Source organism: Elgaria multicarinata, chromosome 3 (genome assembly GCF_023053635.1).
Source record: "Elgaria multicarinata webbii isolate HBS135686 ecotype San Diego chromosome 3, rElgMul1.1.pri, whole genome shotgun sequence".
Lineage (NCBI taxonomy): Eukaryota > Metazoa > Chordata > Lepidosauria > Squamata > Anguidae > Elgaria > Elgaria multicarinata.
In genome coordinates, this window is record NC_086173.1 from 64,830,525 (window position 1) to 64,844,751 (window position 14,227).

The 14,227-nt window shown below is 41.6% G+C and overlaps 1 protein-coding gene across 1 annotated transcript in view; it reads right to left on the reverse strand.

Annotated features, from left to right (window-relative positions):
- Positions 1-286: 286 nt before the first annotated feature.
- ATP10B (ATPase phospholipid transporting 10B (putative)) overlaps positions 287-14,227 on the reverse strand; it is a 78,544-nt gene continuing 64,603 nt past the window's right edge. Inside the window, exons 16-22 of the mRNA XM_063123278.1 lie at positions 14,116-14,192; positions 13,050-13,175; positions 10,567-10,767; positions 7,779-7,859; positions 7,586-7,690; positions 6,308-6,495; positions 287-1,183 (exon numbers count right to left, since the gene is read on the reverse strand). Coding sequence (XP_062979348.1) covers positions 739-1,183; positions 6,308-6,495; positions 7,586-7,690; positions 7,779-7,859; positions 10,567-10,767; positions 13,050-13,175; positions 14,116-14,192 — 1,223 coding nt within the window. The 3' untranslated portion in view covers positions 287-738. The remainder of the gene's footprint in view (positions 1,184-6,307; positions 6,496-7,585; positions 7,691-7,778; positions 7,860-10,566; positions 10,768-13,049; positions 13,176-14,115; positions 14,193-14,227) is intronic.

Sequence of the window (14,227 nt, forward strand, 5' to 3'; positions counted from 1 at the left end):
CATTTGCATATGCACAGATGTTGTTGTTTTTTTTAAAAAAATGCACATGCTTTGGGAATGGATGCTAAGTTGCATAATGTTCAGGCTACTAGCTTTAGTGCAATGGCTTACTTCATACTGGTCTCTAAGGTTGCAACCCTATCCATACTTAACTGGGAGTAAATCCCATTAAAATTTCTGAGTGGACACATTTAGGATTGTACTCCAAATGTGGTGATTTTACTGTGAGATGATGTAAGCTTTTCCTAGAAAACATTTATAGAACAGTATAAAAATTTATCATAACTGTACTAAAGGTGGCTACGTGATTATTTATTTGCCAACCTGACATGAGGCTCTGGGTGATAACCTACATGATTAAGATTGGATTCATAAGTGACTCATGCCTGGAAAAACAAAATAGTCCTCCTCAGGAGACATTGTTGGTTTCCAAGCAAATGGTGCATTTCACATCGGTGAGGGGATACTTGTCTAGTATTGCTCCAAGCTGTTTGCAGCGTCTCTTCCTCAAAATAAGTACGCTTCAATACACCTGAGGTATGTCACATCATAAAGACAAAATATGCTGCCCCAATATGCTGGCGAAAATTATATCTTAGGTAGGCTTCTCTTTCCAGAGGGCGCTGCTATTTAATATAAATAGAAACTCTATTTTCCCTCTGCCACCATGTGGGAGGCAGAGGATGTTCAGAGAAGCAATTCCATTTCTTTCTTTGTCAGTCAAAAGCTCAAGCCCCTTCATAGAGTCATTGCACTTAAAGACCTCCGATGGCTCTTCAGAACAGAATTCCCAGTATTGTTGGGCAGCATGCCAGGAAAAGGCTTTGCAGCTGCATTTTGCTCAGGAGAGGCTGCTACTGACAAGAAATTGGCAGCCGCCGCCTCTTCCAGAGCCCATCTTTCTGTGTAGTCATTGCCTTCTCCATTCAATATCCGTTCTCTCTCCTGCTGTGGAGGGCACAGTCCCTCATGCGTAAGATCTGCCGACACATAATCGGGTACTGCCACATCCAAGTCAGGAACAGATTGGTTGAGCACATCACCATGGACCACTGTGCCTTGTTCCCTCAGTTTCCATTTCTGTATTTCCCAGTCCCGTTGCTCTTTGGGGAGCTTTTCCAGCTGTTGTGCTTTCAGAATGGGAGATGTCATCAAGGTTCCTTGCAGAGCCAAGATAAGAAACCTTGGGGAAACAAAACGACAATGACACTATTTCATGAGTGATCTCACAAAAATGAGACTTCACACTTTCTGGAGCAGTTGTGCAGGCGCCTGATGAGGTGTAATGCTTCAGTCAATGCACACAACCCACCTATTGCAGAGATCCTCTCCCTGTATATAGCATTTATAGACCAGCTGAGGCAATAGAATTTGCAGGAGGGATATTCCAGGGAGATTATGCATCTGAAGGTAATCAAGGGTGTGTGTGGAGCACTGACTGGTGTGGAAGAGGCTCATCATTACCAGCTAGACTAGGGATGGGGAACCTGTGGATTTCCAGATGTTGCTGGACTACAACTCCCATCATCACTGACCATTGGCCATGCTGGCTGGGGATGATGGAAGTTAGAGTTCAACTCCATCTGGATGGCCACAGATTCTCCACCTCTGAGTTAGGTGATGGACACAAAGGATAAAGAAGCTGAGGCTGGGAGTGGTCTCCCTGATGGGATCATCTTCCTGTGTATCAGCTGCCTGCCATTGTGGCAGGCTAGAGTGTCTGCTTAGGACTAGGGAGATCCTGGTTCAAATCCCCATCTAGCCATTAAGTGAGCTTGGGTCAATTACTATCTTTCAGCCTAACCTACCTCATAGAGTTGTTGTGAGGCTAGATGAGGGAGAACAGAACTATGTATGCTGCCTTGAGCTCCTTGGACTAAAGGTGGAATATAAATGTAAAGACTCATAACATGAAAAAAAAAATAGGAAGCCAGGTAGGACGTGGAACCAATGGTCAGAAATGCGCAGGCATGTTGTGGGTCCACCCATCACCACCGGCCAATCAGCCCAGCACTGCATATCTCATGGGAAATGGCCATGGAGCAAGGCCCATGGCAAATCCATTTGTCACACGCTTCTCTAAGCCTCTCCAGTGTAAACAGAAATATTGTGGGCAAAACTGATTGGTGACTGATTTCCACAGAGCCATTTTGGTTGGGAGTTAAAAACTAATCAGGAATGGGTTTTTTGTTTGTTCATATAATGAGCACCAGGGAAAGGCACAGGTTGCATCTTGTTTTAGCACTCTAGCTCAGCACAGAAATGAAAACAACCAAGGCTAATCAAAAAGCGGCAGTGATTGGCGTTCTTTAAATGAACAGCAATTGGCCAGGTTGCAAATCATCCTATGGCACTAAGAGTCTTATGAACTAGTTTTCAGCACAGATTGACCAGGCCTCTGGGTAGAGCTAAATCCCCCTTCAAAATATAACATCATTTGCTTGCATGCATGTGGCTGGCTGATCTGTGTAAAAATCAATTCACAAGATGGTTCCCAGATTCAGTGTTGGCTTTTCTATTTAGGTTTTAAACTCCCTGTGGGAGAAAATTTAACTCCCTCTGCTTTCACAGCTTCTAGCCCATTGGAATCCCTTCTAGGTTTGCTTGATAGTCAGTGGTGTAAGAATAACTAGATACAGAAAGTTCCAAAGCAAACTGGGGCACAAAGTTCAACTCTCTGTAGAGGAAGAGCAGCTCCAGCCTGCCACTCTTCAGAAGAATTGGAATTCTTAAAATGTAATAAAGAAACAAAAGAATTGATAACGAATTTGCTGACAGCAGCAAGGCTGATCATATCTAGGAACTGGAAGGTACAAGGAGATTATCATGTTGAGGATTGGTATAAAGAGATATGGGATATTGCTATAAATGATAAATTGACATGTAATATAAAAGTAAGAAGAGGGATAACAAAAATGAACGATTTTGAGGGAATTTGGAAACAGTTCCTAGAATATGTATTATCTAAGGGGAGTGGAAAACCGCCTCCAGAAGGATCAATGAGATTTTGGAAACAGAAATAGATCCCGGGGTGGGGAGTGCACTTTATGTTATGGAATGATGTTAAAATATCAAATTAGAAATGTTATAAGGTTATTCAATTTATGTATTATTATTTTTTCTCTTGTTGTTGATGTTATTGTAGTATTGTATTAGTGTATTGTTAATCAAATAATAATAATAATAATAATAATAATAATAATAATAATAATAATAATAGAAGAATTGGAATTCAGCTCTGATCTCTTCCTGTCTCCCCTCCCAGGAGAAGATGAAATCTGGAGGGTGGGAAAGCCCATTATGCCTGATCTTCTTCCTCCCATATCCTCCTTGGAAAGCGATCATAGAGTTCTGATCCTTCACAGTTTCTAGTCTTTTGCAGGGAGAACCTAATAAAAGGATGGACTCCCAGTTTGGGGGTCATTCCCTAGTTCCTGCTTAAGATCATAACAGTAATGTTCCTCTTCTTTCATATTATAGCCCAACCCCAATCCTTCTATAGGAAAATGATAGCTTGGACAGATGTATAGAGCCAAAGGCCCTGGTAGGATCTTTCTATGGCTTCCATTCATTAACTGCATAAGGGGCATAACAATAAATGATGGTTTATTGTTATTATGGTTTATTTTTCATGTCAGAGCCTTGGACTCATGTGCTCTCCCACCCCTTCCGCTTCCCGGCTGGCATGAGGAGGAGATTGGGAATTTTCACTTCTGTTTTCAATTAATTGCACTTTAACATGACTTCTGAACCTTGGGCCATGGTTAAGCCTAAGTATGGTTTAGAGAAACAAGTCAGCTTCATAACCCAAAATTTGCAGTTGGTTTGTTTCAGTAAACCACAATAAAGACTAGCCACTGTTTGTCTGAGTTCAGACATAACAATAAACAGTATACTAAACTGTGTTTAATTAAAAAAGGAAACAAAAATTGCTGATCTCCTCTTGGCCATGTCAGAGGAGGAGAGTTAAGGGGAGTTATGTGAGTCCAAGGCTTGGCTGAGCTTGTTCACATAACAATAAACCACGGTTGATTATTACATCTGAATGTAGCCATGCACTCCAAGTTCCATCCTCGTGTGGGTGTAGCTTGGAGCACACAGACAACAAACTGAGAGACGCTGGAGGGCTCACACAAGTTACAAAATGAGGCTATCTAACCTTCATATGCAGAAACTCCTGTGGCACTCCAGTCTGAATAATTATTTTACAGCAGAGGAATGGAATTCTCGTTTTACAGAATGTAAAGCCCATAGGAACAGAATGCTATGGAAACAAGCTGATGTGTTCTCAGGAATCTGCCCTCAAATCAATGTGTGTTTATAGACAGTGAGCAAAGAAGGATAAGAGAAGAATAATCCTTTCAAACAGAAGGAGCAGGAGATCCTACTTCTAGACCCTAGAGAGTGTCTGTTAGGGGGAGAAGCAAGCACTGTGCTTTTGCATGACTTCTAAGGCCTGTTTGACATCTGGGAATTGTTTCTGAGCCCTGACAGTTCGCTGCCTCCTGATTCTAGTATTGAAGAGAAAAGCACAGAAAGCAGTTTTCCGTTTGAAATGCTCAAGGGTTGTCTGACAAAAAACTGTATTACACAGCACAACAACAGAGCTTTTATATCCCAGCAAAAGCACATAAGACTCAGTTTCCCCAAACTACAGAAGAAAAAGCGGTGGCCACATGAAAGGATGCAGTCTGTCAAAGATCTGAAGTCTCCTTTCCAGAAACAGCAAGAAATCACAAGGAACTAACCCCTGAGTGGCAGATAGAGGGAAGGTACAAAACAGCACACTGAAGGTAAGTCTGCCTGGAGCTTCCTCTGGGAATCAGGTGAACTTAGGCAACTTAACTGGGCTTCACTGTACACAGGTGTCTGATAGTTCAGCCTGTACTGATTCCTTTCTTTTCAGCAGGCCAGATGAGGACAAATGCAAACGCCATGTTTTCCCATTATGCCTTCATTTGGAAAGAATCTTCTCAAAGATAAATCGCTCTGGTGTGACCCAGCATCAGACTCTACCTCCATGGCAGCCTAGTCATCTTCTCAGGAGAGCCTCAAACTAGAGCGAACTTCCACAGCTCACGTTACTATTCTGGGTAGAACAGGAATCCTCATGGCTAATGGACTACTGCAGAGGTTGTGACCTTCCAGATATTTGGGTCCACAACTTCCATCAGCCCTAGCCAGCATGGCCATTGGCCATGCAGGGAGATCTATACTCTCTTATCTTTGCATTGCAGCTGAAAGACTTGCAAAAGATCCTATCTGGTCTACTTCAAGAGGCAGCACTGCCAGGGCTCTATTGTACCAACAGGCAAGAGTGTGCTTCATCAAATATATGCAATGGACTGAGATGCTATTGGTGGGCATTGTATGCATTTATTCATACGGGCTGAGGAACACTGAAGGATAAGCCATGTTGAAAACTCAGACAGCAGGAATGCCTAAATACCCATACATTAGGGATCAATGACTGGAGGCAAATGAGCCAAATCTGGACCCCCCAAGGTACATTCTGTGGTCTTCCAGTTGCAAACCTAGGGGCAAACAAGGGCTCTGGAGAGAAGACACCACAGATATGGATGGGTCACTGTGGAAAAAGGTAAGAACTGGGGACTTTGATCCACCACTTCTGAGGTTCAATTTAAATGTGATTCTGGGTGTTTAAGAATACTTAACTAGGCAGGTAGGATTGGTATTATGTCACCTTGATTACCCATGCACTGTTAGCATGCCAGAGATCTGTAGCCTGGGAAGCCATGCCCCTCAAATGCCAATGCTGCACACAGCAGTGACCCAGGCTTAAATGAGACACCAGCCCATGGAACACCACACAGGTAAGCCTTTCAGACACTCCCAGCATCACATTTAAATTAGACCAGACTCTATTTCAAAGCAAACCCACCCATCCACCAGGTATGTAATTGATAACCAGGGTAGGGTGACCATATCGAAAAGAGGAGAGGGCTCCTGTACCTTTAACAGTTGTATAGAAAAGGGAATTTCAGGTGGTGTCATTTGTATGCATGTAGCACCTGGTGAAATTCCCTCTTCCTCACAACAGTTGAAGCTGCAGGAGCCCTGCCCTCTTTTCTAGAGTGACCAGATACAAAAGAGGGCAGGGCTCCTGCAGCTTTAACTGTTGTGAGGAAGAGGGAATTTCACCAGGTGCTGCATGTATACAAATGACACCTGCTGAAATTCCCTTTTCAATACAACTATTAAAGATACAGGGTCTTCCTTTCCATATGGTCACCCTAAATCAGGGGCTGATATCTAAACACATAGGAAAAGAGACAAATGTTCAAACCTTGGGAGAAGTGCTATGACAGGAGTGATGATGGATATAAGATAAAAGCTTGGACTTGAGAATTCCATTTCCATAATCCAATAGGGATTGGTAGGAGGGTTGCAAAGGATGCAGGTCCCGTTGTAGATGGTTGAGAAAACAAAGTAAACCAGAATGCTCCCAATCATTATGGCCCCATGGAACACAGTCTGTGGAGAAGTGAAGAAAAGAGGTAGTTATGATTCTGCTACAGGAATATGGAGAAAAGCTAACTAGAAATGTTGGTGAAGAAGTATATATGAACAAAATGCTATACCAACAACATTACACAGAAGAAATGCAATATTCATGTAGTCAAGGACATTTGCAAACTACAAACATCAAACAGGAGTCTACAACAAGGAAGGTCAAATTCTAGGAAATGTTTGTATTATCAACATACATTATATAGCTCTAGCCCTGTTGGGTTTGGGGCCATGGCTTTCCAAGGCACTTTGAGGACCTGATAGTCTCTTGGAGTGAAAAAGCTTGCAGGAACATAGCGAAGTTATTTTCTTCTGCATTTTAGGGGCTGTGCATGTGGCTGTGTGGGGGCTGAATGCTGGTTTCTGCATTATGGTGCAAAGTTGCTGCTTATAGAAGGCTTATTTTTCTGTACTGTTTATTTATTCAATGAATGGGATCCAGTTAACCTGCACCACAGTGCTATCATCAGCATTGCTCAAAGCCTTCAAGACTCCAGCGAGCCTCAACAGTTTGCTGCGTTCTCTGTGGTATTTGACAAGTGCAGTGGGGACTGGCAGTGATGATGTTTGTTGACTGCAAGCCAGAAGCAGCTCAGGAGAGAACAATAGCATTGCAGGGTATAAAAGATGCATTAAAGAACACCAACATCTCTGGTGGAAATGATAGAGATGGGACTCACACGCAGACACATAATATGAAAGGCGTGAAGCCAAAATGCATAAAGCATTAATGAAATATAGTGCAAATTAGGTAACTCAAATAGCACAGATTTTGCTGTGCTGTCTACAAATGTAGATATTTCAGTTTTATAAATGTTTTTGATTTTTAATTTTGTTCATCACTCAACAAATCATAGAAAATGAAGCTGGGCAACAATATATTAAATGAGACATATAAAGGTCAAATTATAAAACCACAAGACATATAAAACAGCTCACAAATGCAAATACTCATCTATACTGTAGGTCATATTATCACCCAAGTTATGACCATCATTCTTAAAAACTAGCAACCTGAAAGATATTGTAGCTACAGAATAATTTATATACATACCCATGTTCGAATTTCTAAAGCTTGGTGGAATAGAATAGTAAAGAGGGCTACGGTATTGACTGTTGTTCCAAAGGTGAAAACCCCAATATCAGAATCGTGATATGCCTGGAAAATAGAGAAAGCTGTAGGCATACCGATTGCATGTGCTTTTGATTTCACTAAAGACAATTTAGAGAATGCCTTAAATACTTACTAGGTAAGGGACAAAGAAGCAGATGAGACTCTGGTAAAAGGCATCCAAAAGGGCAATGCAAAATGTCAGAGGCTTGTAAATCTGTAGCAGATCATGACACAAAGTGAACAGGGATCTTCAAAACAGGTGCACAATATCTTGGTACATAACCGAGTATCTCATCTTCATAGGAGGAGGCATAGCTCAATGGCAGGTGGCGTACTTTGCACCAGGCAGAAGGGCCCAGCCAGTATCAATTTCAGGCATCTCAGTTAAAAGAAACAGGTAGCAGGCCCTGGGATGCCTGAGATTCTGGCCATACAGAGTGGACTTTACTGGGCTAGATGGTATAAGGCAACTTCCCAGGACCAATTTGTATCATGGCCTTCTGGCTCCTTTTTTAGCTAGACATCCAACGCACATCTATAGTAAAATCAACTGACATTTCAGTTGGAATGTAAGTCAGTGACTTTTGATGAAGTGACATTGGATCAAAACTGGAAGGGATAGACTCACAAAGCAGACCTGCAAAGCCTTTGTCCTACCACTATCACAACTTATTATTTAGTGCTAGCCATGTGTTTAGGCACACTGGGTTGGATCCATGATCTGCCTTCCATGGATGGAAGGGCTCTGCTCCTGGAAAGGATTCCTTCTGCTCCCCCCCTTCCGCAAGATGGCTTGGCTCAACTCAACAAGCATAAGGGGGGGGGGGGCGCGGTGGAAAAAACCAATTTTCTCATGCATGTCAAAAAGACAAGTCAGTCGACCTCTATTTTTTTTTTTTTAGTCTTTGGGGTGGGATGGCCTCTCTCAAATGCTCACATGCATGCAAGAGGGAAGTGGGATTGCATCCCCTATATCCTAATACATACACTGGCCACACCCCTGCTGTGCATGTGTTCAACATCAGTATGACTAAACCATATATGTGTACAAGCATAACTTTCTCCACATAAAGAAATTCTAACTGGCCCATGATATATGGCCTCTTCACACCAATGCCAAATGCACAGTCAGGTGTGCCTTTGTGAACACGTCATGCCTTTGTGACACAGTCACAAAGTCATTTGTGACTTTGTGAACACAGTCATGCCTTTGTGAACACGTGTTGGGTATCATGTGAATCCACCTTTCCACACAGTCTGATTCTACATTAATGCTCCCTGCCTCTAGTTTAAAAAGGCAGGAGAATAAGAACACTGTAATTTGAAGAAAGAGCAGCTGGCCAATCAGCAGCCACTCACCCACTAGGATCACTGATGAGCCAGCTTCCTCTCCTCAACCCTCCTCTATAACCTGTGATCGTCCACAACATGCAGGTGGCCCTATTGCATCCAAGTCTCAGCTTTATGGGTAGGCAGGAACCAAACCCTGCAAACCCCATTTGTGTACCTCCATTAGCTTTTGGGGCTGGTATATGAGTCTCAGGTCCGGACTGCCAGTTTAAGGGCAAACAAATAAGCAAACAAAGAAAACAAAAGACTGTATAAACTTATGTGGGCTTTTTGCCTCAAAAATGGCAGTGAAAAGAATCAAGCTCAAGCACCTCAATTTCCCCCTCCTCAGTGAAGCCAGCTGGGAGGGGAATTGTGAGGGTTAAAGGTTTCCTTTAACAGGCAACGCATAGGTGAGCAGTGGGCCTATTTGCAGTCAGATGTGTGTCAGGTTTGGCCCACAATCTGCCCATGACTTAGTATAGAGTGCTAGACATTTATCTGGAAAACCTGAGTTATTTAGAACTTAACGTATGGAGGTAGTTTTCAGCTTATGTAAAATGAAGCTGTTGTGAGGGTAAGGAGATAAGGGCTCAAATAGCTTTTCAGATTAATAGTTCTGTATGCATGAAAAATAATAGGACACAAAACCAGTTTTAGAATAAAATAAAGTCTTACTGAGATACTTAAACTAGAGAATAGCAGTTTGATTATTTGTTTTAAACAATACCATTTTAATCTTTTTTCTAGATCTCATTTTTCCAGTGCAAGAAAAGCTACTTAAATTATATATTTTTTACTGTAGCTGAGGCTGAAACTATACATTGGAGGCTGGGTGGAGGAAGGGGGCGTGCAAACTTAAGTCAAAATTGAAGGAAAATTTTCTCTTCAGCTTTGAAGGAAATTTTCAGTGAAAATTGCCCTCCACAAGTCACCTTTCCCCCCACGATAGTGAATGATATAGCAAAAACTATGGGGACCCATATCTTTTCCCCAGTGGGTAAAGTAGCTTGAGGGAGAGCAATTTTGAGCTGCAAAACAACCATTGGGGAAAAACTTAAGCAGTGTCTGTCTACCCACTCTTCTTTATTCAAGTGAGTTCTGTCTAGGCTGTTTGGGTTTAAAAAATGTGGAGGAAAGTTTAATAGAACTCTCTCTGATGTGTAATTTGAGCCTGAGGGACAAAAAAATAGACATTACTTTAAATCCATCTCTAGCAGCTATTCCCCCACTCCATTTTTACTCTACAGTAGACGCAGCAGGCCTAATCCAGATCTTAAAGCCCCCTTCTTCTCCAAAGTTGGGTCCCAATCCAGATTATGGTTCCTGTGCCTACTCTAAAATACAAAAAGAAGAAGAAAAGACATAGCTGCAAGATACAAATGAAAAGTAATGTCTGGTTTGGCCCTTAGACTAACCACATGAAAAATCAAAAATCATCTTTATAATGCTAGTAGGGCACAGGCAGCATTGTGTTTTGCCAACGTCTGGGTTAAGAAAAACATTTCTCATGAGGGAAATGCTAAAGCTTGTGATACTGAGCTAGATGCTTATGAGAGTCCACAGAATACACTTGAGCAAAAAAAGTATACCTCTGAATTTTGCCCGCTCTTGTAAAGTTCAGGCAAGCTTAGTAGAATTTCTGATGAAATGTCCTTATCCAAGATTCCACAAAGTATTGGGGGCACAGAAGTGAAAAACAAGTTGAAGAAGATCAATTGCCAGTAGTCTATCATGGAGGCTCCAGAGAAAGCACAAAAGAACTGGAACCAGAAGAGCGTATTGACGTATGCCTAGTGTGAAAATGTTAGAAGGTGAAATGTTTCCAAGGTCTGTAGTAGTCAGGATATATATTTGCTTATGTGTGCCTTTACATACAGATGCATACACATAATGGCCTGGTTTGGATGACATATTAGGCAATGGAGGGGGGAATAACATACTCACCATTCATTATTTTGCCAGTACTCCCCACATAACATGTTGCCCCTCCCCCAGTCACATCGCTGAAAGTCCCGGCATCCTTCTGGGTGGCTGGTGCTCCTCCCTCAGTCCTCCCAGCCCTATCCCATCAGCCATTGCGAGTTCTGCGGGCTGTACAGGAGCAGCTGGGGTGCTCCTGCTGGAGAACTCTATCATCTATGGAATAGTGCACTCAACGGGGGGAGGGAGCCCTCCACACGATATTTTAATCAATTATTTGATAAGCAATGGAGCAGCTTGTTATTTTTCCGTGTTGTTTAAATGAACAAAATAGCATACTGCCAGTTGTGTGTCCCCATCCCCCACCCCCGGCCATTGATTATCGTGTTGTCCGAACCAGGCCAATGAGTTCCTAGAACTGGTTAGCAACCTACATAATCTGTGACTCAGTTAAGCTGGTGTACATTGATTTAAGCTGGTGTACATTGAACTGTAAATGACTACAAATCAACTCAGAATCCAAATATTTGATCGTGGCCTTGATCAGGCCAAAAGGCTATCCACAAATTACTTGCAGACGTGTGAAACATGATTTTTTAAAAAGTGAAAAGCAGCTTTGGAGTAGGGAAAGTAAAATAGAAAAGCAGTGGAGGAGGAAAGGGCTCTTAATCCTCTCCCTCCTTGCTGTTTCTCCATTCTAAATAGCCTCCAAGTTCCTCTTCCTACCATAAGGTTCTAAAAGTATGTTTGCCTGCGCTGTTAGAATCTCATGGACCAGAAAATATGCAGGAGAGATGTAGAATGGGGAAACTGCACACGGGGAAAAGATTTAGGAGCCTCTTCCTCTGGTCACTTCTCCACTTTAAATTCACTTCTCCTGAAGCTGCTTTTAAACTAAAAAAATGGCTTGGATCTAGGCTTAGCCATACTTAGAGTAGTAGGCTCATTGAAATCAACGGGGCAAATCAATCATGACTGAATTAATTCTCATTGATTTCAGTGAGTTGGATCCAGAATCTGCCTTCTATGGATGGAAAGGCTGCCCTCAATTTGTAATGGGTTGGATCCAGGATCTGCCCAGTTTTCAGGGATCTCCCCTCCCGACTGCACCACAGCTCACATCTTTCAGCTGGGTTTCCTGAATGTCTGCAACATTGCACATGCCTAAATCTGGATCCAACCCAATGGGAATCCTCTCACTGGCCCATTCATTGATACATAGGGGCCAACTACACATTGCAAGCAAATGCTTAATACTAAGCCTAATAATGGGCTGCCCATGCAACATGTGGTTCCCTCCTGTGTATCAGTGGATGGGCCAATAACTACCTACTTGCTATTCAAAGTCAACATTTGTACAACATTTCTATTTCTTGCAGATATTTGATGAAGTCATACAAATATGCAAAATGCATGCTGCAACGTTGATATAGGCTTAAAATATCACTTCTGTTTAATATATTTTTTTAAAAAATTCAGTATAAATTATCTCTGAGTGAAGTTTATTGAAGCAATACAGCTCAGACATTTCCCAACGAAGACTTGCTTCTCCCTCCCTCCTTATTGAACCTTAGCTTTGGATCTCCAAAAGCTACAATGTTTCCTGTTAACTCCGTTATGCAAAGATTACATGAGACTGGAGGTGTGTACTCGAGCTTCCTACGATGTCGTTAATGCTGATTACTGTTGTTGTCAATTGGTAGCATGTGGCTCCCATCAAATTAAGTGCATTGGCAGGCTTTACATCCTAAGCAGGAGCCAAATCCCATTTTGAGTCTTTATAATTTAACATCCTGTATGCAGAAGCAGAGCCAGGATTATACCAATGATTGTCAGTTTAAATCAAACAAAAAACAGTGAATTTTCAAAGAGAAGCGTCTGTTTTGACTATTGGAAAAAATGGGAAGGAACCTTTTTAGTCAATTTAAGGGTCGATCTCCATTTATTTTGCCTTTTTTGGGGGATAGTTATTCACCCTTAAGGTTCCGATTTTATTTAATGTTTTGTATTATATTTTTGGAGCTTGTAAGCTGCGTGGTGTGAATGCAGAATGAAGTATAATGTAAATAATCAGTGTCCTCAATATCTGTGGCTATGAAAAGAGTGCATGACCAACTGGTATAGAGGCATCAGAGGAGGTGTTTAAACTTACCGCATTTTTATAGAAAAAATATAACACCATCTTTCCCAAGCGAGAATAGCACCAGTGGCCGTGGACTAGAAGCAACTTCTTGAGGTGCTTAAACTGAGATATTGCAAAATCGCTGGCCATGACAGCCTAAAGTAAAGAACATTTGTTAAAAGAAATAATGGGCTTCCCTAAACGAGGGATTCATAACATGCTCGTGACTGGCCACTCATGAATGTTTGCAGGCCGTTTTGCAAAGCACCGGTAAGTAAACGTGATTTCCTTTTAATTTAAAGAAGCCAAATATATTTCCATCTGACCCGAAGTAAATTGGAGGCAGGCAAACAGTATGTCAAAGTAACGAGTGGGAGGTGTAAATGTGCTTCAAGACTGTTTTAATTTTAAAACCTGCAATGGTTTCATTATGAAACTGCAACGGTCTACCTTGACTCAATCACCAGCTAGTAATAAGAACAAATTATTATTATTATTATTATTATTATTATTATTATTATTATTATTAATTTATTTAAAACATTTATATCCTGCCCTATATCATTAGGATCTCAGGGCGGCGTACAGATAAAAGCATAGTATAAAGCAATAAATATACACAGCTAAAAACAAATTAAACCATGAACCAGGTTAAAACAATATATAATTTAAAAGCAGTAAAAACAATTAAAACAGTTAAATGTTTGGATGACGCAGCCTGAAACAGTGGTCAGAATGGGCTCCCTGGCTTGTTGTGTGATTTAGGATCACTTCCCGCACATAGTATGGTTATTGTGTTAATGAGCAAGACAGAAAACTGTTACCAGCTCTGGACAATTGTATGAGGGAGGGCTGTATGCTTAAATAAAGAATCAAGGCAAGCATATAGGCACTTTGATTAATTGTGGATACAGACGATTTCACCTCGTTTCCACAATGGATGTTCATGTATTATGCCAGACAGCAATAATGATAACTTCTGTTCGTGTTATATACAGAATGCACCATCCTATAAATTCTGAACACCAGTGATAAATGCCTGAGCAGTAGTTGCCAAAGGCAAACGAAAAGAATACACCTCACTTAGGATGCCTACCTGCATACCTTCTTGTCCAGAAATGCCAATGCCAACGTCAGCTGCCTGAATCATACTTACATCATTTGCACCATCACCTAGAAAAGAGGAAAAGAGCAACACTTCAAACAGT